The sequence below is a fragment of the Melanerpes formicivorus genome, unplaced genomic scaffold, assembly GCF_026170545.1.
Source record: "Melanerpes formicivorus ecotype bairdi unplaced genomic scaffold, bMelFor1.0.p_v2 SCAF_30, whole genome shotgun sequence".
Taxonomy (NCBI): domain Eukaryota; kingdom Metazoa; phylum Chordata; class Aves; order Piciformes; family Picidae; genus Melanerpes; species Melanerpes formicivorus.
This window is the reverse complement of record NW_027142382.1, coordinates 5,601,982-5,619,073: the sequence shown is the minus strand read 5'-3', so window position 1 is coordinate 5,619,073 and position 17,092 is coordinate 5,601,982. Positions and strand designations below refer to the sequence as shown.

General features: G+C 40.5%; 1 protein-coding gene across 2 annotated transcripts in view; it reads left to right on the top strand.

Annotated features, from left to right (window-relative positions):
* Nucleotides 1-17,092, top strand: part of LOC137449537 (amine oxidase [flavin-containing] B-like) — a 70,627-nt gene that overhangs the window by 13,633 nt on the left and 39,902 nt on the right. For both annotated transcript variants that reach the window (XM_068155122.1, XM_068155123.1), the window contains exons 2-3: nucleotides 9,502-9,596; nucleotides 10,584-10,721. In XM_068155122.1, the coding sequence (XP_068011223.1) occupies nucleotides 9,502-9,596; nucleotides 10,584-10,721 (233 nt within the window). The remainder of the gene's footprint in view (nucleotides 1-9,501; nucleotides 9,597-10,583; nucleotides 10,722-17,092) is intronic.

The following is a 17,092-nucleotide window of genomic DNA, read 5'->3' as shown; positions in this document are numbered from 1 at the left end:
TTTTAAGCAGAGAGGCAGATTGATAATGTCTTTTTTCTCTCCTTGGGGTTTCAGAAATTAAATTTATTATTTTATTATTGTTTAAGTTCTCTAATGTCATAGGTGAGTGATACTCATTTTAATGAAATTCATTGCTGCGCAGTGATGCAGCTTGGGAAGAGAGAGTATCTCCCACATGGTCAAAATACTTGAATGAAAAAAAAAGTTGCTTTGATATCTTTTACTGTATTGTTCAACACATGAAGTTAAGGCATTGAGAATAACCAAGAGTGACAATTTACAGAGGCCCAGCTCTACCATGTGTTAACTTGTGAACCATAGCTATTGTATCTTCCATGAGATTGAGTCAGGTATCTAAAGTACCCATTAGAGAACTCAAGAAGTTATCTTCGCTGGAAAGTCTATGAGTGGAGGCAAGAGGCTTAACTGCTGAAAGATATTGTCAGATTGCCTGTCACCCTTGCAGCTCGCTTCTTTCTTTCTTTTTCTTTCTTCCTTTCTTTCTTTCTTTCTTTCTTTCTTTCTTTCTTTCTTTCTTTCTTTCTTTCTTTCCTTCTTTCTTTCTTTCTTTCTTTCTTTCTTTCTTTCTTTCTTTCTTTCTTTCTTTCTTTCTTTCTTTCTTTCTTTCTTTCTTTCTTTCTTTCTTTCTTTCTTTCTTTCTTTCTTTCCTTCTTTCCTTCTTTCTTTCTTTCTTTCCTTCTTTCTTTCTTTCTTTCTTTCTTTCTTTCTTTCTTTCTTTCTTTCTTTCTTTCTTTCTTTCTTTCTTTCTTTCTTTCTTTCTTTCTTTCTTTCTTTCTTTCTTTCTTTCTTTCTTTCTTTCTTTTCTTTCTTTCTTTCTTTCTTTCTTTCTTTTCTTCCTTTCTTCCTTTCTTCCTTTCTTCCTTTCTTCCTTTCTTCCTTTCTTCCTTTCTTTCCTTTCTTCCTTCCTTCCTTTCTTCCTTCCTTCCTTTCTTCCTTCCTTCCTTCCTTTCTTCCTTTCTTTCTTTCTTCCTCTCTTTCTTTCTTCCTCTCTTTCTTTCTTCCTCTCTTCCTCTCTTCCTCCCTTCCTCCCTTCCTCCCTTCCTCCCTTCCTTCTGTCCTTCCTTCCTTCCTTCCTTCCTTCCTCTGAAAAGCTCTTTGCTTCTCATAAGTATTGCATCTAGCCAACTCTTGGAGCAGTCTGGATGCTGTCCTCCTTGCAGAGGACTGAGAAAGCAATGAAGCAGGAAAACTGACTTGTTTACTCTTACCATTTCCGATAGAAGTGTGCCAGTCTGCTGTGAACTGAGTTTCAAGGCAGTGTGCTCTCAGCTGTCTCTCTTTAGTGCTCCCATTACAATTCTGAGCACGCCCCTTGAATTTATAAAGGGATACTATTCTTCACATGAGCAAAATCCCTTGATCTTTCCATAATATGAGGAAAGCTACAAAACAATTGCCTGTATCACCTTAACTCACCCAGACCTTGGACCAGTTTCATGTTCGCTTTAATTTTTTTGTGGTTGTTGTTTTGGTGTTTTTTACTTTGCATACAATCCATATCTATAATGCCTTACAGGCATTATTACAGGCATTATTGTCTCAAGCCATTATTTCAGTTAAAACACTTCAGCTGGCTAATCATGAGTGACAGAAGTAAAGATGCCCAGTGCCAGGTTCAATCTCTCAGTGGCAGAGCAGTAATCGGATTGTGTTCATTAGAGCGGTCAACACAAACAAGACCAGCACTATTAAATTGCCGTTTCTAACACAGTAATACAATAAAGAAGCCATGGAAGACTTGAAGGAGAAAACCCACTGGTGCAAAATGGCTGCTCAGCTGTGGTTTTGACTTCTGTCTCCTCAGTACCACAGCAGTGTGCTAACTGTATTACACTAACGGCACTGCCCTGACAGGGTATTTTGGGGACATCTCTTAAAAGGAAGTCACAGGTATCTGAATATAAAGAAGGAGGGGGTTTATTTTAGTTTTAAAGTAATTACATCTAAGTAACACCAAACAGGATTCTTCCTTTAACTGATTTAAATTTGAGATGCTAGGAACTCACCCAGAGGGTATTGATGGTTGCAGGAGCGTTTTCCAGCTATCCCTACAATTTACATCAATTACTTGGAGTATATTCCTTTGTATTTCTTCCTGTTGCCCTGAGTCAAACCCTGCAACTGTGATGACCACTAACAAAGAGGTTATCCTCAGAAGTTATTCTGCAGTTTTAAGACAGATGGATTTTATCTTGCTGGGTACAGTGTAGCAGTTTTGGCCAAAGTTATTTGCTGTATGTTTTTGTATGTATTTCTGAGCACCAGAGATGGAAGATAAGGGTTGAGGTATGAAGACATCTTACAGTGATGGCAGTTGTGTTTCTCATGTGATTCCACAGCAATACCAACTTCTGTTACTTTTTGTAGGTTTTGACAGATTTGCTGCTTTTTTCATAACATTTCAGCTTCTGAAGCTTGCATTTTTGTGAGGCTCATTGCTTTCATTATGAAAAGAAATTAAATTCCTGAGCTCTCTGGTCAAAATGAAACTTGGGCTCAAGATCAAGATGAAGAATGCAAATCTTGGAGATTTCTAGAATGACTGCTTCAAGATGGTAAATGGCCATGGACAAAGGTGGTCTGACTAACGATGTTGAACACTTATGTTAAAAAAACCTTGAGTTCATTTACCTTAATGACCTTGAACTCAACTCTTATTCATCTATATATCTAATAAATTATGGTATGTTTCCTTTAATGACCTTGAACTCAACTCTTATTCATCTATATATCTAATAAATTATGGTATGTTTCCTTTTCTTTCTTTCCCAATCTTGTGAAACATCTTGTAACTTCTTCCTTAACCCTAGGGCCAAAGACTCTACTTGTTCTGCAAGCTAAGTATTGTGCTATTTCCAAGATGCATCTTGTGACATGTCCTTGTGTTGAACTTTGTGCTGTGCTTGTTTACCTCCCTGAGCCCCATCAAAGTACTGAGGCTCTGACCCTGGTGCTGTGGGCTGCTCTGCCCTGGGTAAAAGAGGGTCTGCTACCTGACATCTCTGCAGACAGTGATTTAGATGTGGCTGAACAAGTTGAGAGCAAGGAAATAGTCCTTAAGAAACTCAACAGTCTTGGCTTTATTTACAAGGTATGTTACAGCAGCTACTTCTCATGCCGGCATGCCTGAGGTTTCATCTGGTTGCCTGGAGATGACTTTCAGTGCAGCTGGTGCGCTTGTAAATATATTGGAAAAACCACGTGTTAGCCCCTGCTCAAACACGTGATGTCAAAGGAGAAGCTTGTCAGCACAGACCTTGTTCACACATACATCCAAGTCATGAAGACACAGCAAAAATGGAAATCAGCTCCTTTCCTGCTTTGTGTTGGATGTTTCTAATCTATTGGGGGGGCAGGGTGGCTCAGCTTGGTAGTGCATCAGACCCTTAATGGGAAGGTCATGAGTTCAAGCCTGTAGTGGGCAGTAGTGTCTTCCCTACACTAGTCATGTGGTCTGTGGTGACAGGTTGGACTCGATGATCTTTGAGGTCTCTTCCAATCTTAGGAATACTGAATACTGAATCTACATATACAGCCAATGTTCGTATGCAGAGCTCAAGCGCTCAGGTTCTATTATAGATGTTACAGCTCCTCTGTGCAGTACTTTGTAAACATATCTTTGGTGTTAAAATAAATAAATAAAGAGGAGGAGAGAGAAATATCATCAAATTTCATGAGTCTGAGGAAATAAAAGTGTGAAATATTGAAGTTCTGCAGTAAGACTTGCGAGTAAGTACCATGCAGGTATGATGGCAGCCTTTCGTCTTGCTCATCTTACAATTTCTGTTGGAGAAAGAAATTAAGTATTTAAAGTAAACAAGTTTTTTTACAACCATCTTAGAAACTGTTAAATGAACGCCAGTGTCTTTGGGATTATTTTTTTTTGCTTCCTACAGGAATTAGAGTTTAGAATTTGTAGTCAATTTTTATAAGTACATCTTATGTTCTAAGAAGAGAGATAGTAAATATGGAGGAACGTATTAAAGTGGAAAATGATACAGAGCAAGTACATCAGGTCCTCCAAGAATGCCTTCATAACTAAACTTTATTCACAATTTTATAATATATACCTCTTGAGACAGGTGATTCTACAACTCTACTTAGCTCTGGTGAGAACATACATGGCATACTGTGTCCAGCCCTGGGGCTCCCAACACATGGACCTGCTGGAGCAGGTCCAGAGGAGGGCTGCAAAGATGATCAGAGGACTGGGTCACCTCTCTGACTGAAAGAATTGGGGCTTTTTGGCCTGGAGAAGAGAAGGCTCCAGGAAGACCTTATAGCTACATTTCAGTATCTGAAGAGCACCTGCAGGAATACAGGGGAAGGACTGTTTAGAAGGGCTTGTAGTGATAGGATAAGGGGCAATGGTTTTAAACTGGAGCAGGGTAAATTTAGGTTGGACATAATGAGGAAGTTCTTTACAATCAGAGTGGTAAAATACTGGAACATGTTGCTCAGGGATGTGGTTGAAGCCCTGTCCCTGAAGACATTCAAGATCAGACTTAGTGGTTACCCTGATCTAGTTGGAGGTGCCTCTGCTCGCTGCAGGAGGGTTGGGCAAGATAACCTTTGAGGTTCCCTTCCAACCCAATGCAATCTGTGAATCTGTGAGCCTGTGAATTTACCTACCCTGTCCTTTATACATTGCAAGGGAATTGAACATATCTCGAGGGAGAAAGATCTTGCTGATGATCTTGCTGTTGCGTCTGGGTTATGTAGCCATGCAGAGAATGACAAAGTATCCTATGGAAAAAGTAACTAAATGGAAGAAGTCACAAGTATCATTTAGAGACCTGTTAGAGATGCCACTACCATTCATGTCCTCTCCAGTGAAACTTTTGTGGAAATCCTGAAGTTGGAAGAGTATTTCAGTAAATTTACTGATTCCAGGCAGAATGAGGCTGGTGTTACAGAATTTCAGTCAGTTTTGCAAAAGTGTGCCTTACAGTATTTTTCAGTCAGATGGGTTTAATTTTGAGCATTCGTTGTAGTCAGATGAAAAATGTGACTCTTGACACATTTATCATGAACATTTACTGCAAACTAGAATGATCCCTGAGGTCCCTTCCAGCCCTGATCATTCTGGGGTTCTATGATCAGTCCAAATGTGAGTTTGGATTCTGCCCTAGCACAGAAATACAATATTTTCTCTTTAAAGAAAAAACTAATAATTAGTTCTTGTCTTAACATAAGACAGTTGTTAATGTTAGAAAGTGAGTGAAGCTGTTCATAATCAAGTGGTGTAATTCAAGATATTTAGGAGGTATAGAGATATCAAGTAGGAAAGAAGAAAGTTGGATTTGAAGATGAAGTAATTATTGTGATTGTTACATTAGAGTGTGGTCTGTGTGAGAGCACAGTGCTGCACGATGGAGAAAAGATTTTCATGGCTTGAACTTGCATTATAAATTTCTGGGGAAGGCAATCTCTTACCAGAATCTCTGAGTGGCTGCAGTTGGGTACCAGGTTGCTATGGTGACGGATGAAGGCTTGCCTGGTTAAACATTCTCTAAGCACAATGGTATTTTCAGTCTAGGGCTTCAAATAAGACCTAATGTCTTTGTTTCTTTGTTATGTGCATTAATTATCTGCCTATCAATTCTTTGAGCAGAACTGTAAGTGAGGCTGCTTAACCACATGTTTTCTGCCATGGGTATATATCTGGCACTCTCTTAGCCCTTGAAGAAATCTGACCTGCAATGGAAACAGGACCCAGTTACTGTCTTTGAAGTAGTGGCAAAAGTGGCTGAGCCCTTATATTGCAAATCAGATCTGATTCTATTGCTGATTCTATTGAAATGTTCCTGGGAGAAGGGAGAGATGCCAGTGGCTGACAAAACATTGTGCACAAAATAAGAGTAATAACAGCATCAGTCACACTTGGGAGTGAGCTTTACATTTGAATGTAGCTATTTGCCTCACTCCTGAGGAATGGGGGCAATATTAAAGATCTGCCTTTTGTTAATAGTGATATGCAAGACAATGAGAGGTAAGGCAGAGACAGTGCTGAAATGTGAAACTTGTGAAGGGTTAAACTACTCAAGAGGAGACCTTGCCTCATGTGTGATTGATTTTTTTTCCAGGCTTTGCTTCTCTGGCTTCACGCATGCTCTGTTTGCCACATCTGGAGTGTTCAGCACAGCAAGGCCACTCTGATTCTTTCCCAGACATGGTTTGGATGAACTTTCTGAAGCAGTTTTTAGTTTATGAAAAGCAAACCTCAACCTCATGCCTCAATATTCATATGCTAATATTTATTTTAATATGTTTTTGTTGCTGTTCCTGATTCCCTATCTGTCCTTGTATCACTTTGGTTTGGAGCTCTCCCTCTGAAGCATCCAGTTCTCTAACTGATATTATAGTAACAGTTCAAGAGCCCCTTTGTAGTCTTGGCTTGAGCTCCAGGGCACAGGTACAGAGAGATGCGCCAATATTGTGACAATACTGTGTGAGATACCAAAACCAGTGATGCTCCTGCTTGTCAGCATCACACTGGTGATGTGTTATCTATGACAGCAGTCTTGCCCTGTCCTGTGCTGCATGTGTTGTGAGACCTATCCGGATCCTTCACTGAGCCTCTGGCTTCATTTATTCCACTTGTTTTCCCTAGTTACATGTTTGTGATGAGGGAGATACTGGTTGTGTTTCCTGTCTTTGTCAGCACTTACCTGTATAATTTCTCTAGCAAACTTTGGACCAGAATAGAGATGTCATGTAGGTGAGAGAAGAAGGTGGACTGCCAGTCCTTGAAGTGCTCAGGTGGTGCTTAGTTTAGGAACCCTGAAGACTGCAACTGCTGCTATAAATCCAAGTTCTGAGGACACATTCCACCACCTGCAGAGATCTATCTCCTGCAGGAAGGGCGTGGGGCAGTGAGATGCTGTGGCAGTTTTAGGCTGATACCTAGGAAAATATTCCACAGATTGAGTAGAAAAGTGGTGGAATGTAAATAAATTACCACTGGATATGAAAGAAATATAATGATAAGTTCTAAAGAAACCCATTGGTCTGATAACTAACATAAGGTTAGTTGTGTAAACTAACTCTCTTTGTGGCTTCCTCACTCTAGCAGATACTATCTAGTAGCTTTTACTTGGCTGTTGCTGACCTTGGCTGCATTCTTGTTGTGGCTAAGTACTAGCAAGCTACTTTCTGCTCTTCTGTCTCTCTCTTTTACCTTGTATAGGGTGGCGGAAGGGAGCAGGGAGGGGGAAGCTATTAGTAGCTCCCTGGTTTTGTCCAGGGGGGTTCTTGTGTTGTTTATAACTTGTAAATACAAGTAAATATAGTATATTTTGTACATATTGCATTCCATATTTCTAGTTTTTAGTGCATTTGTAAATATAGCTTCGTTTGCTTTCCATCTGAGCTGTTCTGGCAATTTTATTTTGGGGGGTGATTTTAACCCACCACAGATGCTAATGAGCCTGATCCTCCTCTCAGCACTGGTTTGTGGAGTTTTTTGTACTTGCATCAAGAAAGTAAGTTGTCATCCATTGCTACCAGGTACACTTGTGAATGTGGGGAGAAAAAAATCCTAAAAGGATAGAACTTGCCTCAAAATGAACATCAGGGAAGAAATATTATGTAGGTCAAATAGGGTGGATGAGAAGTGGATAAGGAAACGAGGGATTGTTATCTGAGCCGACCACTGCAGATTGGCTGCATTTCAGTTGAGTCTAGAGAGCTATCCCTTCACAAGCTTCTCTGTCTTTTCATCTCTTGGGAGTAAACTGCCTTTTTTCTCAGCTATATTGAAGTGTTTATTCATTAGATTTTAATAAAGGAAGTCAAATCTTATATTCCTTAATCAGTGCTGGTAAGTGAATGTTATTAATTGATTAAGCAATAGCTGTTAGCATGGTGAACCAATGGCAACCTGCAGTGACAGCAACCTTCAGATTATGTATTCATTCTGTAAATTATTAATAAAACCTATTGATCCACTCCTAACTGATGAAACATTTGTTTGAAGAGCAGTGGTTTGGGTGTTATGTATTTGTTTTTTTTTATTTGGTTGGGGTTTTATTCCAGGTTGTTTTTTTGGTTTTTTTTTTCATTAACTGGTCAGATATATTTATTTAGGAGATTTGTTGCCTCTTTTTCCTTCAGGAGCTGGTCTCTTTCTGCAGATTGTTTGAAGAGGTGGTCTATGTTTGCATGCCATGAAAGTTTTCTATATTTTTTTTTCTTCCTCGGTATCTTCAAATATTTGTGAATGGAGTCACAGAATCACAGAATATATCTGGTTGGAAGAGACCTCAAAGATTATCCAGTCCAACCCTTGACCCAGCACTAAAGGGCTGACACTAAACCATGTCCCTAAGCTCCAAGTCCACACCACACTTGACCACCCCCCGGGAATGGTGACTCCAGCATTGCCCTGGGCAGACCATTCCTGTGTTTGATAACCCTATCAGTGAAGAAATATTTAATACCTAACCTAAATGTCCCCTGGCACAGCTTGTAACCATTTCCACTAGGAAAGTCACAGCCCATAACCCAGCCAGATGTTTTTACAATACAATTTCTTCAATAAGGAAGTATGGAAAGACCTTTATCAGTGTCATTACTGGTTTTCTCACTAACACTTAAGTAAACACTCTAGCCTGGCCTGTGCTGAACTTTATTCAAGAGGATGATGAAGCTTTCTAGAGTATTAACTCCTGTTGTCCACTAGAAATTCACTCACCCAAGGCCAAATTAATAACTTCAGTTTATACAAATCTCAGTTTCTGTTCCTTCCTATAGAAGCTTGGCACACTAGCTCTAGGACTTGGTGTTAAAATTTTCATCTGCTACTATGGAAAATGATGGCATCAGAACTAAAATGAGATGTTCTCTCTTGCATTCCCATTGTTTCTTCCCTTGGTGTCTCAGCTTCAAGAATCACAAGATGGAAATAAAAGTGTGTGAAGAAAATGGATGAGGAATTAAACAATTTTTTGAGGTTGACTTATCTTTTTTGTCTTTTTTTCCCCTTGCTGCCACTCACAAGTGCACGTTATGTCTCTTCTGAGTCAGACCATGTCTTCTTCAGAGGAAGAAACTTGACTGTGTGGGAGTTTTGCTTAATGTACTTCAAAGTACTTGAAGCTGTAAAGCTGTTGTGTGCAACAAGCTTCAGGAAAACTTCAATTCCTTTTTTTTCGTGTGTGCTGATATTAGAAAACAGAAAGCTGTCCCCTCCCCAAGTTCTCTGCCTGACTGGATGCCTATCACCACAGTGTTGGCTTATGCACCAGCCGAGCATGCAGTGCAAAAAGTGCTCAGCATGTATAAAATTTAGCTTCAGTTCCATTTCATGGTTATTGTTGTTTGGTGGGTTTTTTTAATTCCAAATCACCACCCTGGCAAGTGTTTTAATGAAAACTTCAGGATTTGGTGGACAGCTAATGTAAGTGTTTCATGTTAAGTCACAGAAGCTGTGGGGTGCATATACAGAAATGTTCTTTAATTGTTTTTCTTGTCTTGTAGGCCTCTCAGCAGCCAAACTCCTGACTGAGGCAGGCTTGAATGTGGTGCTGCTAGAAGCCAATGACAGGGTTGGTGGAAGAACGTTCACTGTAAGGGTAATTATCTCTAAACCCATTTATACTACATACACATCCCTCTAATGTATACCACACGTATGTATAATTATGCACGTGCATGTAGTATATATGTATATAGGTATAGTATACATATAGTATATGAATAGTGCACATAAATGTATTTATTTATCTTTTGTGCTAGAGGACCTACCTGGGGGGAAATTTCTAGAGCACTCTCAGGTGGGAAATTCACTGTTATACCAGCAAGAGTGGAGAAAGATTGGTGTGATGATGAGGACAGAATATTTCCTTGTGATCTCCAGGCTCTGGTGCTGTCAGTTCTTTCCTCTGGGAAGAAGAACATGATTAACTAAATTTCAGAATATTTTCCCAGGAAGAGGCACTGTAGAAATCTCTAAAAAAACCCACTCATGAAGCAAACAATGCCTTGAAGAGCCATGAGCTAAACTGTAACAAGCTGTGTGAGAAGTGACCTAGGCTAGAGGAATGGCAAGGGTGGCTGGGAGCTGGAATGTTGCAGCATGTCTCCCTTCACTCATTTACCTTCTACTGTACTTTGACCTGGGAGACCACTTTTCCCACTCAGCTCATTACAAAATCTTACCTGTGCAGCTTCCTAGTACAGTCTGTTTTGAACTAGTTGTTGGTGAGATGCCTGATGGAGCAAAAACTGTGTGTGTGTCTCTGATGTTAATCTCTCTCTCTGTGTGTCAGATTCTTTCCCCTCATGTTTGTTAAGGCTGTAATGTAACAACAGACCATCTAAGCTGGTTATGAACTCCTGATCTGAGATTCTCAGTAGCCACCACACCAGAACTCTATAAAAGAGCTGAAGTTTTCCATGGAGAGAAGAATCTTCTCCAAAATTCTCTGGGAGTATTTAATTTGATGAATTTGCCTGGTTTGCTCTTTTAATTTGTATACTATTTTTAAAAGGCTTATCTATTTTTAATGTTTATTGTTTGTGTTTGTGGTTTTTTTTCCCTGTTGTGTGTGACACACTAGAATAAACAAGTTAAATATGTGGACCTTGGAGGAGCTTATGTGGGGCCAACACAAAATCGTATCCTGCGGTTATCTAAAGAGTTAGGAATAGAGACGTATAAAGTGAATGAAGTGGAGCACCTGATACATCATGTCAAGGTAAGATGCTCTCAAGATGTTGCTGTAGACCAGCAAGATCTAGTGATCTCCTTTCTCATTGTTTTCCATCCGTGCTTCACTGGAATATACCTAGTTATGTATGACATCATCTGAGTTTCTTGGAGAAAAATAAGTATGCTGGTAATGAAGAACTCCTACCCATTACTATTTGCTTGCACATGTACATGTGTACCTTCTAAGGTCATCCTCCTAGCTGTTGCCTTGCTTCAGGTCTGAGCTCTTAGTTAGAAGTTCTCAAAAAGCTTCATTTTTTAGTGGACACTACAACTATGACTCATCCATGCAGATGAGCTCTCATATGCACTGCCCAAGGTTTCTGAAAGTCTCAGAAGTCCTAGAAGTATCTTCAATCAGGATGAAAGTTTCTCAGGAAGGACTTCCAAAACCAGTGACAATGTTTATCCTGACTGAATGAAACATGAGAGGTTAAGTCTGGTTTGCTGGTAGGGAAGCTAGCATGCAGAGGTGCAAAAGGCATTGTATTAGTAATTTCAAAATGCTCTGGGAGTAAAATGTTCTTGTGGAGGCAGATCTAAACAATCCGAAGCAGGACAGCTATGGCAAAGCTGTTAAAAAGCCCACATGTTCTCAGTGCTCATACTATGCCTTCTCTAAAAGAGCAGCCTTTCTCCTTTCCTGATATAGAGCAATGTTGCACTCCCACAGAAGGGAAACTTCCTATGTTAGTCTTGAGGAAATGAGCATTATATGCTTATGAAAAACAATTGTGCAGTGACTGGCAAAGTATTCGTCGGATAGTAGTTGGTGATTAACCAAAGGTGAAAGAAAACATTGGCAGAATGTAAAACAGCTGTACAGAAAAGGTGTTCTGTCATGTTATCCAACATTTTTTTCCACTCAATTGTTATTAAAAAAAAAACAAACCAAAAGGTGTGTTCTTAAAGTGATTTGCTATGGTAACTGTTCATAACTGCTTCTGCTGTGGTAGAACTGATGGGTACATCCACACTCTTTTGTTTCATGTGCTTCTGGCATCATCCTCAAACCCAATTTTTCTGCTTGTTCACACTATTTAGCCTTCATAGCCTTCTCAATAGCAATAGGAGATCATGCTGTGATGAGAAACCTTAATGATAGAAGACAATTGACATGGTTAGTCAGGATGACCACCTCTCAGGACAGCCTTGCTGTCCTAGCATGGGGGCATTCCAAAATGCTGCAGAAGTCACTGAAGCTCACATGTGGGCCTGATTTATGTCTGCTCTTTTGGTAAGTCAGACCACGTTTTCTTTTAGAATCTCTAATGGGAGCCAGTTTGTGGGGAGATATCAGTATTGCTGCGGCAGCAGGGGGGTTGGACTTAATGATCTCTTGAGTCCCTTCCGACCTCTAATATACTGTGATACTGTGGAGGCATTCAAGACATGCAAGCCTGGAAATATGGAGTGCTTGCTACTTGATACCTTGCTGCTTGATACTTGCTACCAGATCCTGCAGGGGCTGTGAGGAAGGCTGAGGGCCTGGGCTTGCTTCAGTGTTCATATTCTTAGTTAGCATTCATAGTTGGGTCAGGTTGCTTGGGGCTATTCCTAAGGAAAGAGATCCCATCTGCTTACTGAGGTGCTCCCAAGGCATGCCAAGAACCTGTAGGTTGGTTTCAGATGTGGCTGCCTGTAGGGGAATTCCTGAAGAGAAGAAGAGAGGAGCGAGTGACATGTGTGCCAAGCAGGAGGTAAAGACAGGAGATATTCCACAGTCAGTAGAACCTTCTTTAAAGCTCCTAATTTCATTAATTTTAAATCTTTTATTTCCTTTTTTATTCTGTGTTTATATGAATGTGGGAAAGGTTTAACATAGTTGAAGAATTACTTGCAGTTAATAATTTGAACATGAACACTATGCAGTAGACATGCATTGATGTGTGGCCAAATCAGTGTCATAATCTCCAGCCTTGTGCATTTCATGTATCTGTAATGCATTCCTTACAGGTCTCTCACTTTCAGCCCCGTGGTTTGCACATGATCTCCCTGCAAATGGACAGAGTTCTTGTGTGCTCCCTGAAACCCAAGCATAGATTACCAACCAGATTCCAAAATACACAAAGGCCCCCGTGCAAATTTGAGTCCACATGCTGACACCTTTGTGACTGTGGCCAAATGTAATTAATTTTCTGAACTCAGAGAGGCAATGAAACCTAAAGGTTATAATTCTTGCACTACACAATCAGGCGTCACAGTGCATCTTGTAAAATCACCTGCTGTTTTCACACATACCCGAAGGCAAAATCAAGCCTCTCATGCTTAAATTCATTTTACAGGCTTCTTAATACAAGTAATATATGCAGCTTCTTTGTACTACAATATGAAAAGAATGCATTTTGATCTCTGGGTGAGTCTCTGCTAATTAGGCCTTACCAACTTGATTGGATTGTGTGGGGGTTTTCCCCCTTTAATCTTTTTTAATGTCGGGTTCTATTGTGAGATGATTTTTGTCTTGCTTTTATTGTGTGATATCTTCACAGAAACTCAAAATTATATTTCTTACCCTCTTTTCTTTGTCTTTTTTTCCCCCCCTTTTCTCTCCTTCCACTTGTTAAGCAGCTTTTTTCTTTTCGTGGTCTTTGAAAGATTAGTATGTTCTGTTCATTTGTGTAAATTCTAGTTCATCAGTCTTAGTGAAAAAAACAGTATAACTCTGCAAGCAGTATTTGGTTGGCAGATTGATGCCTGAATAGTGTTGCTTTTCAATGGCATAACTGAAATTAGGTTCATAAGTCCCGCTTTAAGAAGCAAAAGTAGAATGATATGAAAAGCCATTGTCTCCTCACAGTGCTCCCATTGGATTGGTAGGTAAATGTAAAACACTTCTTTAAAAAAGATAACTTTTCCTTAGCTGCCAAAGAGGATGCTGCAGGGCCCTGACTTGGATAGGTGATGTTTATTTTCCTCAGCTTTCGATTTAGAAAATCAAACCAAACTATATATAGTCCAGGTGGCTTTCACCCTGGAAAGAATTGTCCAAAGATGAAAACATGTAAATTGTTGTGACAGTTTAATTACCAATGTATTTTCTTCCTTAATTCAAATTGTACTTTACTTTTGTGCAGTCCCAGTAGCCATACAAACTCCCTGCAATTTCAAACACAAATTTACCAATGTCATAAAACATCAGAGAGGTTCCTTTGCTGAGTTAAGGTAACTATGGATCTGGTTTATTCTGCTACCCTAAACCTCAGTAAAGAAACATTTCCTCGGATGACTGGTTTGCCAAATTAATGTTTTTAGAACTTGATTCCTTCATATACAGCAAGGATGATTTAATGATGTGTTTGGGTGCAAAGATTGTGGTATGAAATAAGGGGTGGTATGTTGCAGTTTGAGCTGGGTGCCCCCCTGCAGTGTTTACTTCCTGTGTCCAGAAGTCCAGCCCAGGGGTGGACACAGGAAATTATATAGTATTTCCTACCACAATCCTTTGCACCACTATAAGATGCAGTGCGGAGTCTGGCACGCTCTCTTTTCTTCCTCCTCCGTCAGCCGGTAACTGGGGAGATGTCTCCTGGCTTTGGGCCTGGTTAGGCCCAAGGCCACGGGGGGATGGGCAGTCTCAGATCTGGCCAGCTGAGACTAGCCTAGCAGTGGGAGGGGGAAGAAGGAGCCCTGGGGGTCTTGGGTGTACCCTCAGGTGGGGATGGGATCTCTCTGGGTCTGTTTGGGGATTTTTCTTTGTCACTGTGCTTTTGCTTTTCTGTAAAAGTTCACTGCTTTCTATTTAAACTTTCCATCACTTTTGCAATCCGTTTGTCTGAGTGTTTATTGTTTGCCAGGGGTGGGGAAGGGGGCTGCCTCAACCCAGCACACCTCTTTGTTCTGCTGTGGTGCCAGACAAGCATCTGATCCCATATTTACTGATGAAGAGCTTGCATGTAAACCTGGCAACAAGGCTCCTTGCTGGCTACATTAGACTAACCATGCATGTTTACAGTCATCAGTCTACGGCAGATATTCCCCACTGACACTGATGCTTCTTGTAATCTTTGTTTGGATAGTTTTTCCACCAGAACTTTCTGTGGGATAACGCCATCATCCTTCCTGGAATGTCCCCAGATTATAGCATAATTGCTAGAAAGTAATAATACCACTCATTCTTTTTAATCCCTCTTTTGTCACAGTGCGGACTGCAGGTAGTGCCAGCAGCTGGCTTAGGTGGCTGGCAATTTTGACAGCACCTGAAACATTCCTCATGGTTAAAGTGGAGGATAGTCTTGCTGGTTGCTTCCTTAGCACCAAAAGGCACACTTGGCATTGTGTACATCCAGGAGAATCTTTCAGGTTAAAGTACAGGGTGAAACCTGAAGCATCCTTTCCCTAATCGTGAAACAGGTTCTTGACACCAACTTGCCAATAGCTCTGTCAATTAAGTTCCCAGTAAGAGAATGGATTTTCCTCACACTCATTCATCTACCAGCAGCACTGGCTAGAGGTATCTGAATGCATGTCATGCCCTCTTCAAGTTTAGTGCTGCTTTCATACAAGTATATACATTTAGCATCTCTGGGGAGACTGCTAATGTGAACCCTGCCTGCAGCACATCTCTGAAGGTGACTATTTAGTTTTATACTCACAGTACTTTTAACTAGGGCCACAAATCTGTGCTCATCTTACTGGGTTGTATGCTGATATACGATAGATATTCAGGAAAAGAAAATTTTACAGCCCTCTTGGGTGTCCTTCATTTTCAGCACTGTTGTGCTTATTAAAATGCAGTTTGTTGTGGTCTTGTTCATGAATTAAAAATGTGGTGGTTGTGTTGCATTGGGATTTAATTAGCAGCTGGGTAAAGTGACTGCCTTATCTGAAGTTATAGAATTTAGTGGTATTTCTTCAGTGCTATCAGTGATATATGCACTGAAGCTAAGCCATATGATTTATTTAAGCTTTTTGACCTGCTTTTCTGCAAATCTAAGAGCAGTGTCTCCTGCCATAGTCTGTAGTATAGACCATAACAGCTTAAATGGATTTTTGAATGACTAGATAAAAGTGCTTTCATTTTTCTTTGTGTATCTTAATTAGAGTGCAGTCACAGAATGAAAAGCCTGTGAGACTCAGTCGCCATCAGTTTAAGCGAGATGAGATGGCATCACGTCTTCTAGTTTTTCCTCTTTTTGCTGATAATTTGTAGGCAAGAACTTGGGCAACCTAGAAGAATATATCTGAATTATGCTGGGCATCTGCTATCTTGACAAGGAAGCCAATTAAATTAAAATATGCTTAACTATTACAAGGCCTTTGTAGTTTTACATACCATTGCTGCAATGGAGATCTACGTTATTTTGACTCCTTTACTAGATATGAGGGTGCAGGTATTCCTACGACAAGACACTATGTGATTAATCACACTTTCTGGTAGCCTCTAAAGTGAGTGTGAGAATCAAACAGGTGGAGGTTGGTGAAACCATTTTCCAAATTCTCATCCTCCATGCTGTGAGTGAAGAGTGGTCATTGGCAAGACTATAGGAAAGGCTGCTCTTATTTTTGCCTCATCAGACCTGCCCTGTAAATAAAAGGGCATCTTCCCTTTTCTATGCCAGCCACCTGGCAGTAATTGCAAGAAGGAAGTATGTAATTAAGCCTTTTTAATTAAATAGAATAGAATAGAATAGAATAAACCAGGTTGGAAGAGACCTTCAAGATCATTGCGTCCAACCTATCACCCAACACCACCTAATCAACTAACCCATGTAACCAAGCACCCTGTCAAGTCTCCTCCTGAACACCTCCAGTGACGGCGACTCCACCACCTCCCCAGGCAGCCCATTCCAATGGGCAATCACTCTCTCTGTGTAAAACTTCCTCCTGACCTCCAGCCTGAACTTCCCCTGGCGCAGCCTGAGACTGTGTCCTCTTGTTCTGGTGCTGGCTGCCTGGGAGAAGAGACCAACCTCTGCCTGTTTACAACCCCCCTTCAGGTAGTTGTAGAGAGCAATAAGGTCACCCCTGAGTCTCCTCCTCTCCAGGCTAAGCAGCCCCAGCTCCCTCAGTCTCTCCTCATAGGGCTTGTGTTCCAAGCCCCTCACTAACTCATGATGGATAATATATGTATTACAGCAGCCTAAAAGGAGGAAGGTTATGTACAGCAAATCTGCAGAGTCCCCTTTGATCTCTGCCAAAGGGGACTGTAAAACAAGGTTTTGCAAGGGATGTTTATTGATCAAGAAGATTGACTGGGAGGCTGGCAGCTGTGACCTAATGGTAGCATAAGGATGAAAGTAGTAGGAAAAATTAACTGGAGATAAAGTATGCAGTTTTTCATTAAATCTAAATTGAAAGAAACTTTCATAGAATCATAGAATGGTCTAGGCTGGGAAGGACCTCCAAAGGTCATGTAGT